Source organism: Prionailurus viverrinus, chromosome D3, assembly GCF_022837055.1.
Source record: "Prionailurus viverrinus isolate Anna chromosome D3, UM_Priviv_1.0, whole genome shotgun sequence".
Classification (NCBI taxonomy): domain Eukaryota; kingdom Metazoa; phylum Chordata; class Mammalia; order Carnivora; family Felidae; genus Prionailurus; species Prionailurus viverrinus.
Genome location: NC_062572.1, coordinates 17,942,991 through 17,956,337, shown reverse-complemented (window position 1 = coordinate 17,956,337; position 13,347 = coordinate 17,942,991). Strand labels below are relative to the sequence as shown.

Genomic DNA, 13,347 nt, shown 5'->3' with positions numbered 1-13,347 from the left:
CCTTGGTGTGCCAGACGTGGCCAAATGAGCGAGTCCGGATGGAGAAATAAAATAAGCATGTCTTGCCCTGATGGACTTTGCCATCTAGCTCCTCAGAGAAGTTACCGATTGGAGCTAAAAGGACCACCTGTGCATCTAGAGATGACTCTGGAAGGAATGACTGCATCGTATTTGCAAACCTCAGGAAGGTGTGCGTTCTGTGGTTTCTCCCACCCCGGCTCCCTTCTTGGACAGGAGTCTAGAACCATCCTTAATTGCGTCTGGTCACTGCCTTCCCTCCAGGGCAGGGTCGCCCCACCGCTACTCTCCATCACGGTGGGGTCGCGCCGGGGTCTCCTCAACCAGCCCTCCCCAGAAATCTTCTAGAAGCTTCTTGATGTTTTCATACCTACCAGAACCCCAGAGTGCTCCCGGGCTCGGCAGGTCCTAGTCCGTCACCACCCACCCAGTCTCAATCAACATTGTCACCAAAACTGTCACAAACAAGGGGGTGTGGGCCGTCACGTGGCCCTGTCTGAGTAACCACATTCTCGCTTCCTTCTTTCACACAGGCCGTTGAAGGTTGGCAGGGTCTGGGACCACAGCCCCGGGTGCCACAGCAGTGCCCTGGCAGTGTGGGCTCGGTCCCTGTCACTGAGGCAGAGAAGCGGCTTCTCCCCGGCTCACGAGGCAGCTGTCCCATGCTCTGCTGAGCAGGGTAAGTGCCAGCTCACAAAACCATAGGGAGTGGCTGGGGGGAGCTGTGGGACCGGCAGGCCTGGCCTGCCTGACAGCCGAGGGCAGTCCCGGGGCAGGACCTGAGCTCCGAACCAGAGCCTGGGCTCGGGGTGAGGGGAGAGGGGCTCAGGATCGAGGTCGTGGCCTTATTCCACAGTCTCTTCCAGATCCTCAACTTCTATCCTAACCTTCCCATCGGGACTGCCAGCAGCTACTGGCTCAGAGAGGGTGAGGTTTCTTATAGAAAAAGTCCGAAAAGTCAGGAGCATTGCTCTAAAAATCATGCTTCCCCTCCTTTCATACAAGGCATGGGGAGGTGAAGGGATTTGCTCAGAGCAGAGCTGGGGTTAGGGCTGGGTGATTCCAGAAAGGGAGAGCAGGTGCAGGGCCTGTCTGGAAGCTTCTGAGGCTCTGGATCCATAAAAATACTGTCTCCAAAGCTGCATTCTTTTTTTGTTTTTCCCTCACTTTATTTATTTATTTATTTATTTATTTATTTATTATTTATGTTTATTTATTTATTTGAGAGAGAGTGCAATCAGGGGAGGGGCAGAGATTGAGAATCCCAAGCAGGCTCCGCATTGTCAACGCGGGGCCCCACGCAGGGTTCAGACTCACGAACCATGAGATCATGACCTGAGCCGAAATCAAGAGTCGGGGACTTAACCAACCGAGCCATCCAGGCGCCCCTCCAAAACTGCGTTCTTTCCACTTTCACTTGTTATGACGTTCAAAAAATTGTTGAAAAAATACGAAAAAAGAAATACGAAAAAGTATGAAAATATTAGAATTAGGACACTAATATTGCTAGCAAAAGAGAAAGTAATCATCAGAATTTGAATACTCTTAGGTATTTGTATTTGGGGTGCTTTAGGGGCATAAAGGAGAGTGGTGGGGGGGTAGTACCTAAAGCTATGGCCCCCGACACACACACACACACACACACACACACACACACACCATAGACAATGATCTAGGGCTCCAGGCGCCGGGAGTTCTCTTCCTTCCCTCCTGGACCCTCTCGTTTTCCTCCTCTCCCATCTCTGACTTCGAGTCCCCCGAGAGCAGGCCTCTCACTGGGCAAGGGGCTCAGGAGGTGACCCCCCTAGGCCCAGACGCGTTGGTGACTTCCTTTGGGGCTTGCCTGGCCACACCCAAAATGGTCTATGCCTTCCTCACCAGGCTAGGCCAGCAGCCAAGGGAGATTGAAACCCGGATAGCGGAAGGGACCGGGCTGTTGGGCTGAGCGCCTCTGGGGAAGCTCGGCCAGGCTGGAGCAGGGGCTTCGGAGGGCCTGGGGAATCGTCCAAGCATGCTGCGCCCCCTTTGTGCAGATGGGAAATCCTCAGAGGGGACAAGCGGCTGCCCACGGTGGCCTGGCTGGGAGGTGGCCGGGCTTGGACGTACCGCGGCCCCGTCTGGCTGCAGGACCCTCGCGGAGCCCCCGGCGACCCCGGCCCTGGCTTCTCAGTCTCCTTTGCTGACCTTGAGCAAGAAGATGGTGGGGGTGGGGCGGGGCACGAGACTCAGGCGAGAAGGAGACAGCATGGCTGGAGCGTGTCTGTGTGCTTGCTTGTCCACCTGGCTGTCAACACAGGTCTTCAGCCAGCCATCGGTTGTTAAACTAAAACCAGGGGTAGGTCTCTTTGAATTCACGTGTGCAAAACAGCTTACCTCCTCTGGACCAGGCTAGCCAATTCAGGGTCCGAGAGGGGAAAGTTAGGTTTTTTGGTAGGTGGGCAAAACCCCAAAGTCTTCACCGTCACTGTGGCTCGTGTTCCTGCAAAGGCTACGGAACAGTAAACAGGTGTATCTGTGGTATTAAAATGCAGGGGGGGGGGGGCGCCTGGGGGGCCCAGTCGGTTGGGCATCTGACTCCTGATCTCAGCTCAGGTCTTGATCTCAGGGTTGCGAGTTCGGATGCACTTAAGGAAAAAAAAACTTAAGGGGAAGAAAGTCTGAAAGGGCTCCTTGCTGGGGGCCGGGGAGATGCTGAGAAAAGGTGGGGAAGTGCAGGCACCATGCGGGAAGCCCGAGGGCACATGTCCTGTGCACCTGCCTGCTGGTGGCCTCTGTCCCATTCACGCACCACCCCTGCAGCGGGCGTTTAATGACCCCCAGGAGGCCAGGCCTGTCGGTGCTGGGGACCCAGCGGAGACTGCCCTGCAAGAGCTTGTGATCTGGCGGAGGCAGTGGGGCAGTCACGGTGGGTGCCCGTGCCTATGGGCAGGTGTCACAGTGCCTGCTGAGCCCTGCGCATGTGGTGTGAACGGCGACATCTCTCCTGTCCCCTTGGAGTTTATGGGCCAGTGGGAATGGAGTTTTAGACAGTAAACATTTTATTTATTTTTTACTGTTTTATTTTTAATTTTTCTTAATGTTTATTTATTTTTGAGAGAGAGAGAGAGAGAGCATGAGCGGGGGAGGAGCAGAGAGCTTGGGAGACACAGAATCCGAAGCAGGCTCCAGGCTCCGAGCTGCCAGCACAGAGCCCGACGCGGGGCTCGAACCCACAAACAGCGAGATCATGACCTGAGCCGAAGTCGGAGACTTAATTGACTGAGCCACCCAGGTGCCCCTATTTATTTTTTAGAGAGAGAGAGAGAAAGAGAGAGAGAGCACGATGAGTAGGGGAGGGGCAGAGGGAGAGAGTGAAAGAATGTTAAACAGGCTCCAAGCCCAGTGTGGAGCCCGACGTGGGGCTCTTGATCTCGCGACCATGAGATCATGAGCTGAAATCAAGAGTCAGATGCTTAACCGACTGAGCCACCCAGGAGCCTCAAGTAAGCAAACATTTTAAATGGTTTAAACAATGGGAATGACTATGCCTGAGCAATCCAGGATGGCTTCTTGGAGAAGGTGCCATTTGCTCGACTCTGGAGAATAGATGGGATTATTAATCCCTCACATGGGATGAATAGAGGAGGTTGTAGGGCCTGAGTGAGCTAGTAATTCACGAATAGCTCTCAAACCAGTGCCTGGAACCTTGTCTACACTTGACACATGTGCTTTGCAAACCAGGCATGGGCCAGGGCTTGCTGTGGAGACAGTTTTCTAGGGCTCCCCGTCCCAGCCCTCTCCGCCAAGATCAGAGGTAGGTATGTCAAAACTATGCCTTTGGGGATATTTCCGGGAGGTGGCCCTAAATGCAGAATGACAAGGACAACAGCTGGCCATTGTTGAGCACTTAATGTGTGCTAAACCCTCAGCCTGAGCCAGCTCACTTCAACCCACAACCACCCCACTCCGTGCTGTCCTTGTCTTCGTATTCCAGATGAGGAGCCTGTGGCTCAGAGAGGTGAGTCCGGTTGCCCAAGGTCACGCAGCTTGTAAGTGCCAGAGCCGGGACTGGATCTGGTTTGACTGGATCAGATCCTGATCGGATCTGATCCTGAGCTGGGCCGGGGCCTATCCTGTCCGCCAGCCCTGAGAAATGCCCTGAGGTCTGAGGGGGAGGGCACCTGGGCCTCGGTTTGACCTACTTGTTGATCTGGAGCCTTCCCTTCTCTTGGTGGCTGTTTCACCCACACCCTGAGATGCTCAGTCTTTCACATCTTGAGGTCCCAAACTCTTGAGTGCTGGGATTCCCGGGATCCAAGATTCTGAATGCAAAGTCCCAAGCTTCTCACGGCTCCCTGGCGTCTTCCCCACGCCTGGAGCAGGGTGTGGGCCCCCCGCCAGCAGCCTGCCCCTCCACAGCCTGGGTGGGGCTCGGGCAGAGCACCCTGGTTTTAGGGTGAAAGACAGGAAACGGGCCGTATCTGACCTACTCTGTTAGGCAAGCAGGAAGAGTGTGACAAGGGTGTGACAAGTCTGCCCCTCTCTCAGAGCCCCCCTCCTGTGGCGAGTGACCGTTTTCCTGCCTCCGGGGGGAGAAAGGTGGAAGGTGGGGGCTTCACCGCTCTGAGGAACGGACTTCACTCTCCTGAGCCTTGCTGTCCTAATCTGTGTAATGGGATTCGCAAAGGCCAGTGCCAGGGTGGAGGTGAGTAGGGTGATGAAGTGGTCCAGCCGCAGTGGGGCCTTCTGGAAAACCATTGTCCTTATATCACCATGCATTTAACTTGAAGTAAAGCACTTTCTTGGGAGCACTGGCTTGGGAGCCAGACACAGCGCTCCTCTCCTCGCTACCTGCACGGCCCCCTCGGAGTCACAAGACCCCCAGGAACCGGGATTTTTTTTTCGCTGTCGAATGGGCTGACGCCTGCCCAGCCACAGCCTGGCTCACGGCTGTGATGTCCATGGTCCCTGTCCCTTGAGGTCTGTGGGATAGCAGGCGGCAGGCTGGGGTGACCGGCCACCCCCGCTTGCCTGGGACTGAGGCCACAGGATGAGGGATAAGGGGATGATCTTCAGCACTAACATCAGGAATCCTGGACGAGGATGTTGGCCCTAATTAGACCTGGGCTGGGAGATGGGAGCTTTCCCGGTGTGCTCTGTCTCATCTCAACACACAGGGAGGCCTCTGCTCTCACGCTGGACCCGAAGCCTCCCTCACTGCCCATGGCGGAGGTGGGGAGGCCGCCGTATCCGTACCTTCCCTGACTCTGAGATTTCTGTTTCCTCTGCCCCTCTGTGCACAGCCCCCAAGAGGCTCTCCCAGTAAAACACTCCCTGCTGGATGCCAGCTTCAGGGACCTTCCCTGCAGCATGCTATTAGATTCTCAGGACCATTCTTTGAAGCAAGGTCGCCCGTTTTACAGATTAGGACACTGAGGCTCAGAGAGGGTGGAACGAGGCTCAGGTGACACGGCTGCTGAGCGGTCTCTCCTCCACCCCAAGTTGCCTCTGCATGCAGGGGAGGTGGGGATGGGCGCAGGGAGAGGGCAGGGGAGGGCGAGAGCCCCCTCCACGCCCTCCTCCACCCTCCACTCAGGAACAGCGGGTGGGGCCTTTTTTTTTTTTTTTTTTTTTTTTTGTTCCTAGCCTCTCTGCTTCCAGGAAGTGGCTGAGAGCTCTGCCTTCCAGGAACCGAGAGCTGCCCGAGTGGGGGGTGAAGGGTACAAGTCTTCGTAATTTTGAAACACTATCCAAGCTGGTGGCTTCTTCCTAAAGTCCCCCTCCCCCGCCCCGCCCCAGGAAAGCAGGGCCAAGATCAGGCCCTGTCCTGTACCCCCAAGCAGGAGCTCCACCCTTGTGCAAAGAAACTGCCTCCTGAAGAGGGAGACAAAGAATGTGTGTGTGTGTGTGTGTGTGTGTGTGTGTAGGGGGGGGGGGATCCGTTTAGTAAGCACCTACTTGATGGGGTTTTGGAATGATGGGAATCTGGAACTGACAGCCAAGAAGGGTTTCTTGAAGACATCTTTGGTGCAAAAAGGTGATTTTGTTAAGGCTCGGGGCTAGGACCCGGGGGCAGAAAGAGCTGCCCTGGGGCTGTAAGCTCTGGAGTTGGGGGAGGTGAAGACCAAAGGGAAGCCTCCAGAAGGACTTTGATGTGCTAAAGAGGGCTCCTAAGATACCTGAGGCCTTGCGGTTGTCAAGCTAAGGTGGTTTTCCCTCTAGTGAGGCATTAACAATAGGACGGCAGGGGGTTCCTGGAGAAACGGTTCTGTTCTGTTTTGCCTCGAGTATTCGTCAGTGGGCTGCAGGTTATAAATACACTTAATCTTACCCGCCATTTCTTTCTTACCTTTGTTCCCCACATCGTTGTGGAGGGGAGGGTGATGTTGGGGCTCCAGGAAACTGAGTCTAGAGGTTTCTGGAGATTAGGCTATTGATAGATTGCCTTTTTCTTGTGATTTACCAAGACATTTGTAAACGGAGAGAGAGAGACTCAGGTCCTGCAAGACTGTGATCTCTATCAGCTAACCATTTGTTATCTGTCCTTTCCTTTGTTCTTGGGCAGCCAGGGGTGCCTGAGGACTATCGCACACATCCCGCCTAGGGAGGGGGGTGTGTGCTAGCTTGTGCGTGGCCCTCATCTTGCCTTATGGCCCCTCATCCATTCTCTTGTTGTATTCCTTTAACAGCTCGATGAGATAGATGTGGTTTCTTATCCCCATTTTGCAGATGAGAAAACTGAGGCTCAGCAATTCAAGGTCCTACAGCTTCTATGGGACAGAACTGAGACCGGAACATCTTTTTCTCTCCTCCCCCCCCCCCCCCCCCCCCCCCCCGCCATAGCCTGTTCTCTCGATGCTGTGCCCTGCATAGCCCTCGGGACATATGGGGCTGACCTTTCTGGGTGAGATGGCCTTCAAGGTCTCCTTATTCTTAGTCTGCCCTCCTTCCCTCAGCTGGGTCCCCAACCCCGGCCATAGATACAACAAGCTAAGGTCTCTTCCAAGCCTTTGGTCCTTCTGCCCCCTCAGCTAGGTCAGCTTTCTCCACAAAGCCTTCCCGGATCTTCACTGGGTTCCAGTCTGATCTCTGGCAGCTGTGTGCCTTTGGGCAAGTTGCTTTACCTCTCTGAGGTAGAGCTTCATCTCTCCACGGTAAAATGAAGATAATTGTGAGTGATGAGGTTTTGGAGTGATGGTGGGGTTCGGAGCTGACGGCCAAGAAAGAATTCTTGAAGACGTCTTTGGTGCAAAAAAAAAAGTGATTTTCTTAAAGCATGGGGACGGGACCCGTGGGCAGGAAGAGCTGCACCGGGGTTGTGAAGGGTTACTGGTTTATGCTATGGAGTGGGGGGAGGTAAAGTCAAGATGAAGTTTCTCTCTTTTTAAAATTTATTTACTCTTCCTTTATTTTTGAGAGAGAGACAGAGTGTGAGCAGCGGAGGGGCAGAGAGAGAGGGAAACACAGAGTCCGAAGCAGGCTCCAGGCTTCGAGCTGTCAGCACAGAGCCCGATGCGGGGCTCGAACTCACAAGCTGTGAGATCGTGACCTGACCTGAAGGTGGATGTTCAAGCGACTGAGCCGCCCAGGGGCCCCTAAGATTACCTTTTTCTTGTAATTTACTCAGATATTTGTCAACTGACGGAGACTCATGTCCTGCATGACTGTGACCTGTATCAGCTAGCCGTTTGTCTTCTGTCCTTTCCTTTGACCTTGGGCAGGAAGCAGTACCTGAGGAATATCCCACCTGGGGCTGGGGTGTGTGTCGTGTGTGTACAGGTGCACACGCGCGTGTGTGCGTGCGTGCGCGTGCCCTAGCTTGTACTTTGCCCTCAGCTTGAGGGCCTGATGTGTCTGGTGCAAATATCATGAAGTTTGGTTTGAGAAATTATTTTATTTTTGAACTTTTTTTAGCATTTAGTTTTGGGATAGAGCGAGAGCGGGGGACGGGCAGAGAAAGAGAGAAGGAGACAGAGGACCTAGAGTGGGCTCTACGCTGACAGCACAGAGCCCCACATGGGGCTCGAACCCACGAACTGTGAGATCATGACCTGAGCTGAAGTCAGACGCTTAACCGACCGAGCCACCCAGGCGCCCTGGTTTAAGAAATTATTTTAAGACACGATTTTTTTAATTTATTTTTTTAAATGTCAGTACTTTTTTTTTTAACGTTTATTTATTTTGAGAGACAGAGAGAGAGCCCATGCGTGCTCTGGGAAGGGGCAGAGAGAGAGAGAGAGAGAGAATCCTAAGCAGGCTCTGTGCCGTCAGCACAGAGCCCGATGTGAAGCTCCATCCCACAAACCATGAGATCATGACCTGAGCCGAAGTCAGGGGTCAGACTTTTTAATCATCTGAGCCACCCAGGCACCTTAAGGACTTTTTTTTTTCTTTAAGTTTATTTATTTTGAGAGACAGAGAGAGAGCGTGAGTAGAAGAGAGGCAGAGAGGGAGAGAGAGACTCCCAAGCTCAATCGGCTTAACCGATTGAGCCGCCCAGGTGCCCCCAGGCTGCCATTTTGGAAACCAACATGATTCTAACTAACAAGTGGAGGAGGTCAAGTGGAGCCTGGGAGCTGAGGGGCCTAGGAGTACGTTATAGTCACTCAAGGAATGATGAGCAACTGGTCTTTGCTCTAAATTATGTGAAGGACAAGGAAAAGTACTGGAACTGACCCAGGCTCTGCCCCAGACACAGTGCTTGGGATTGCACACTGCTGAAGGTATTGTATCCAAGGAAACCAGGAATACCTGAATCCTGGCCCAGGACACAGCTGTCACTAGCCACAGGATTCCCAAGTGCATGACTCCGAATCCCATAAACAACAGCCCATGCCAGGGGAAGCATAAGGGGAGAGAGAGCAATCAAGAAAGCAAGTTCAGGGGCCCCTGGGTGGCTCAGTTGGTTGAGCATCCGACTCTTGATTTCAGCTCAGGTCATGATCTCACGGTTCCTGAGATCGAGCCCTGGGTTAGGCTCTGTGCTGACAGCATGGAGCCTGCTTGGGATATTCTGTCTCTCTCTCTCTCTCTCGCTCAGAAATAAACAAGCTTAAACTTTATATATATGGGTGTTCACAATGCTGGGAAGAAAGACCAATGAGACGGTCAAAAGCAGAGGCACTGCCCTTTTTGGCCACTGGTCAGGGGGCTGAAGGGTCACAGCAGAATGGACCCCCAGGTAAGTGAAATGACTATCAGCTGCCTGAGGGCAGGACTGTTCCGAAAAGATGTGTTTTCTCCTGGCCCCAGATAGTACAGTTGATGGCTCTGGGCCCTTGAGGACTTACAGGATCGGCTTACTGATGGAGGCAAAGTAGCCGCTCTTTTCGGGAGCTTGTCATGGGAACCGAGTGCTAAGGGCTTTGTAGGGCCTGTTTCGTCCTCACTATAAGCCATGAGGTAGGTACTGTCCTCCCAAAATGTGGACGTGAGGACAGAAGGGAACCAGACCAAGCTGAGACACTGAGAAAGGAGGGGGAAAAAGCTGAGAATCTGAAGAACAGGACTGGGCTATGTAGGGTGGGAGCCAAGACAAAGGAGAATGGAACAGAGGGACACAGAGAGACGTATCAGGAACCGTCTCCTCAAAAAAAAAAAAAAAAAAAAAAAAAAAAAGGCCTCAAGGGTCCAAACAAGCAGCTTTATCCTGCACACCTGTGGTCTCCAAACTCTTCTGCTCACAAACCCCATCAGTGGACAATACGGATGCATTGATCTATGAATTATGCACAGAAATAGAAATTACAAAGTGGATGACATAACTATATAACTGGAAGCTCTAATATTTCCTTTCAACACCCCGGTGGGCGGTCTTGCCCACAATTTTAAAGTTTTAATCAGAAAGGCAGGGAGTTAAGTCAGTTACGTGTTGGACTTTGCCTCAGGGCGTGATCTCATGGTTTGTGAGTTCGAGCCCCACGTCGGGCTCCATGCTGACCTTGCGGAGGAGCCTGCCTGGGATTCTCGCTCCCTCCTCTCTCTCTCTGCCCCTCCCCCTCTCGCGCTTCCTCTCTCCCTCTCAAAATTAGTAAACCTAAAAAAAGGAGTTAATGTTGATAAATAACGATGGCCGCTGTTTGCCGGGGGGCTACCGCGTACCAGGTAAATGCCGGGTTACGAGGACGCTAGGTGCCTGCCCCAGGTCAGACACCCTCCTAGCTGAGGCTGTCCGGGGTTGCAGTAGAGGGTGCTCGGCAGGCCCAGGGGTGAGCCTGTCCTGATGTCTCTCTGTCTGTGTCTGCCTCCAGGTGCCATGCCTCTGCAAGTCCTCCTGCTTCTGATTTTGCTGGGCTCTGACAGCAGCCTGCAGCTGCGGGAGACACGGGAGAATGGAACCATTGAGGCCCCGGACCCCCTGCTTGTGCAGGGCCAGAAACAAGTGGAGGAGGACCCAGAACAGGACATGTATGACTACATTGGCACGGACCCTCCAGAGACGCTTTTTACAAATAGCCCTGGGCCTGTGTCCCTGACCTGGACATTTCTGGCTAAGACGGCAACATTGGGGCAGAAGGATTCCGGAACTCCTGAACAAGCCACTCTGATGACAGCCAGAGGGGACTCCGTTGGCCTGGACGCAAGAGGGATGGCCATGGGGGATCTGAGCATGGAAGTGGCCACGCAGGGGGTTCCCGTCACGCTGGGCCCTCTGAGCAAAGAACAGGTCACTGTGTTACTTCCCATCACAGAGGCTTCATCCACAGAGGGGGCTCCATCCACAGAGCTCGCCACCATTGAGGCCCTGTCCACGGAGCCGGCAGCCACAGAGGCACAGACCACACAACCTGCGGCCACAGAGGCCCCGTCCACGGGGCCGGCAGCCACAGAGGCCCTGACCACACAACCTGTGGCCACAGAGGCCCCGTCCACAGGGCCGGCAGCCACAGAGGCCCTGACCACACAACCTGCGGCCACAGAGGCCCTGTCCACGGGGCCGGCAGCCACAGAGGCACTGACCACACAACCTGTGGCCACAGAGGCCCCGTCCACGGGGCCGGCAGCCACAGAGGCACAGACCACACAAACTGTGGCCACAGAGGCCCCGTCCACGGGACCAGAAGCCACGGATGCCCTGTCCACATCCACGGAGCCCACTGCCACAGAGGCCCTGTCCACAGATCCTGCCACCACAAAGGTCCCATCCACAGGTCCTGCGACCACAAGGAGCCTAACCATGGCCCTGCTTGTGCCCTCTGATCCTTACAACAGCACCACCGTGGCAGTAGGCAATTCATCTGATGGCTTTATCAAACAATGGAAAAATAATCAGAATCTTGCCCCCCAGAGCTCCGTGGCCCCCAGCCCCACAGAGGCTCTGGACCGCATCCCTGTGAAGCAGTGCCTGCTGGCCATCCTCGTCCTGGCCCTGGTGGCCACTATCTTCCTCGTGTGCACAGTGGTGCTGGCTGTCCGCCTCTCTCGCAAGAATCACATGTACCCTGTGCGCAATTATTCCCCCACTGAGATGGTCTGCATCTCGTCCCTGCTGCCTGAGGGGGGCGAAGCACCCTCGGCCACGGCCAACGGGGACCTGCCCAATGCCAAGAGCCAGGGCCTAAAGGCGGGGCCGAGGGAGGGCCGAGATGGGGATGATCTCACCTTGCAGAGTTTCCTCCCTTAACCCCCACCCCTCACCCGCTCATCCATCTGAACAGGACCCTCGCCTCCCTGCTCCCTCCAAGGCCCGCTGGGCCACCACTGAGCACCCCGGCTCTGTTCCACGGGTCCGGGCTTCCTTGGGGCCCTTAGGGATGGGGATCTCTAGGACAGAGCCCCCAGGTGCCCCACAGGAAGGAGAGCAGCTGAACTCTTGCAGCCAAAGCAGGACTGTGGGCAAGCCACCGCATCCTCCCTCCTGCCTCCCGGGGGGGGGGGGGGGGGGCCGGGGAGATCCCTCCACCTCCCTGTCTCCCACCTGTCTGGGCTCCCTCTGAGGCCTTCCACGGCTGGAGCCTCATCCCCAAGCACCCGGTGAAGCCCCCGCCCTCACGCCCATTTTCTTCTGGTTGCCATGGTCACCACATAGGAAAGGGGGCATTTTGGGGGCAGGAGTGCTGGATTCTGAAGGCCATTCCCTGCCCCTCTCCGACTTGGGGCAGCTTGGGTTTTCCTGGGCATCTCCCCAGGGAGTCCAGGGTGAGATCCTGGCCCGGGAGGGCTGGGGCGGGCTTGGAGAGCCCAGGGCCATACCTTTCTTTGGGGCTGTGTGGGTCATTGTTCACTGAAATATCCCACTCCCCAGCCCGCGGCCCGGGACAGCGCAGGTGCTCAATAAATATTCGATGAACTAACAGTGGCTGTTTCAGGGCGTCAAGGTGTCTCCTGCTGGGGCTTTGGTCCCTTGCTGTTCACCCCGGCCCCGGCCCGCTCCAGAAACCCCCCCAACCCCCCGGTCTGTGCCTTAAGTTTTCAGTATTGTCTCTTGGACACTGGGGGCATCTTGGTACATCCTTGGGCAGCCGGGAAGGTTTTAGGCCGTTGGGGGGATGGGGAAACTGGTCCCCGAATCCACTTTATTCAACTCCCCCCCATGACCCAGTTCTGGCATACAGAATTTGGTTCCCGCCCCAACTCTCAGACAAACGCGTCCTCTCAACGTCAGTGCCATCCTCCCCAGAAACTCACCCTGACGTCTCCCGGGGAGGGGGGGGGTGGCCTGTCTCCCATTTAACACCGGCTCCTCACAGGGCTGAGCACAGCTGCGGCCTCCAAGGTTTTCGAACAAAATTTGGGGCCAGCAAACTTTTTTCCTAAATGGCCAGACCAAAAATATGTGACGTTTTGCAGACCGCGCGGTCCCCGTTGCAACTCGTCAGTTCCGTCCTTGGTCCTCGTAGATTGTGTGTGGTCGTTGACGATGTGTCACAAATGAATAGGGTTGGCTGCGTTCTAATAAAATTTTATTTACAAACAAAGTGGCAGGCTGGATTTGGCTCTGTGTGTGCTGACCCCTGATCTGAGCATCGGGTGAGCAGCTGGCCCGGTTTGCGTGGGACTTTGGTGAATGTAGCACCGGGAGCCTTATGTTGGGGGAAACTGCTCAGCCCCAGCAAATCAAGAAGTTGGCTGCCCGATTTAAGCAACACTCACCGTGTGCGTGCGTTACCACATTCGGACCCCCGCTGACCCCGAGGGTCGGATCAGAAAGCCAAGGCTTCCACAGTGGCTTCAACAGTAGCTGAGCCCGGGGGCGCCTGGGGGAGCTCAGTCGGTTAAACGTCGGACTTCGGATCTGGTCGTGATCTCACAGTTCGTGAGTTCGAGCCCCGCGTCGGGCTCTGTGCTGACAGCTCGGAGCCCGGAGCCTGCTTCCGATTCTGTGTCCCCCTCTCTCTCTGCCCCTCCTCT

At 55.1% G+C, this 13,347-nt stretch overlaps 1 protein-coding gene across 1 annotated transcript; it reads left to right on the top strand.

Moving 5' to 3' along the window:
- Window positions 1-551: 551 nt before the first annotated feature.
- SELPLG (selectin P ligand) lies at window positions 552-12,914 on the top strand. Its single transcript, XM_047828763.1, has 2 exons — window positions 552-697; window positions 10,248-12,914. The coding sequence occupies exon 2, from the start codon at window positions 10,253-10,255 to the stop codon at window positions 11,618-11,620; it is 1,368 nt and encodes a 455-aa protein (XP_047684719.1). The 5' UTR covers window positions 552-697; window positions 10,248-10,252; the 3' UTR covers window positions 11,621-12,914.
- Window positions 12,915-13,347: the final 433 nt, after the last annotated feature.

Bases quoted from the DNA above. Each gene is read 5' to 3' on its own strand.
- SELPLG (XM_047828763.1), top strand. From the start codon at position 10,253: ATGCCTCTGCAAGTCCTCCTGCTTCTGATTTTGCTGGGCTCTGACAGC.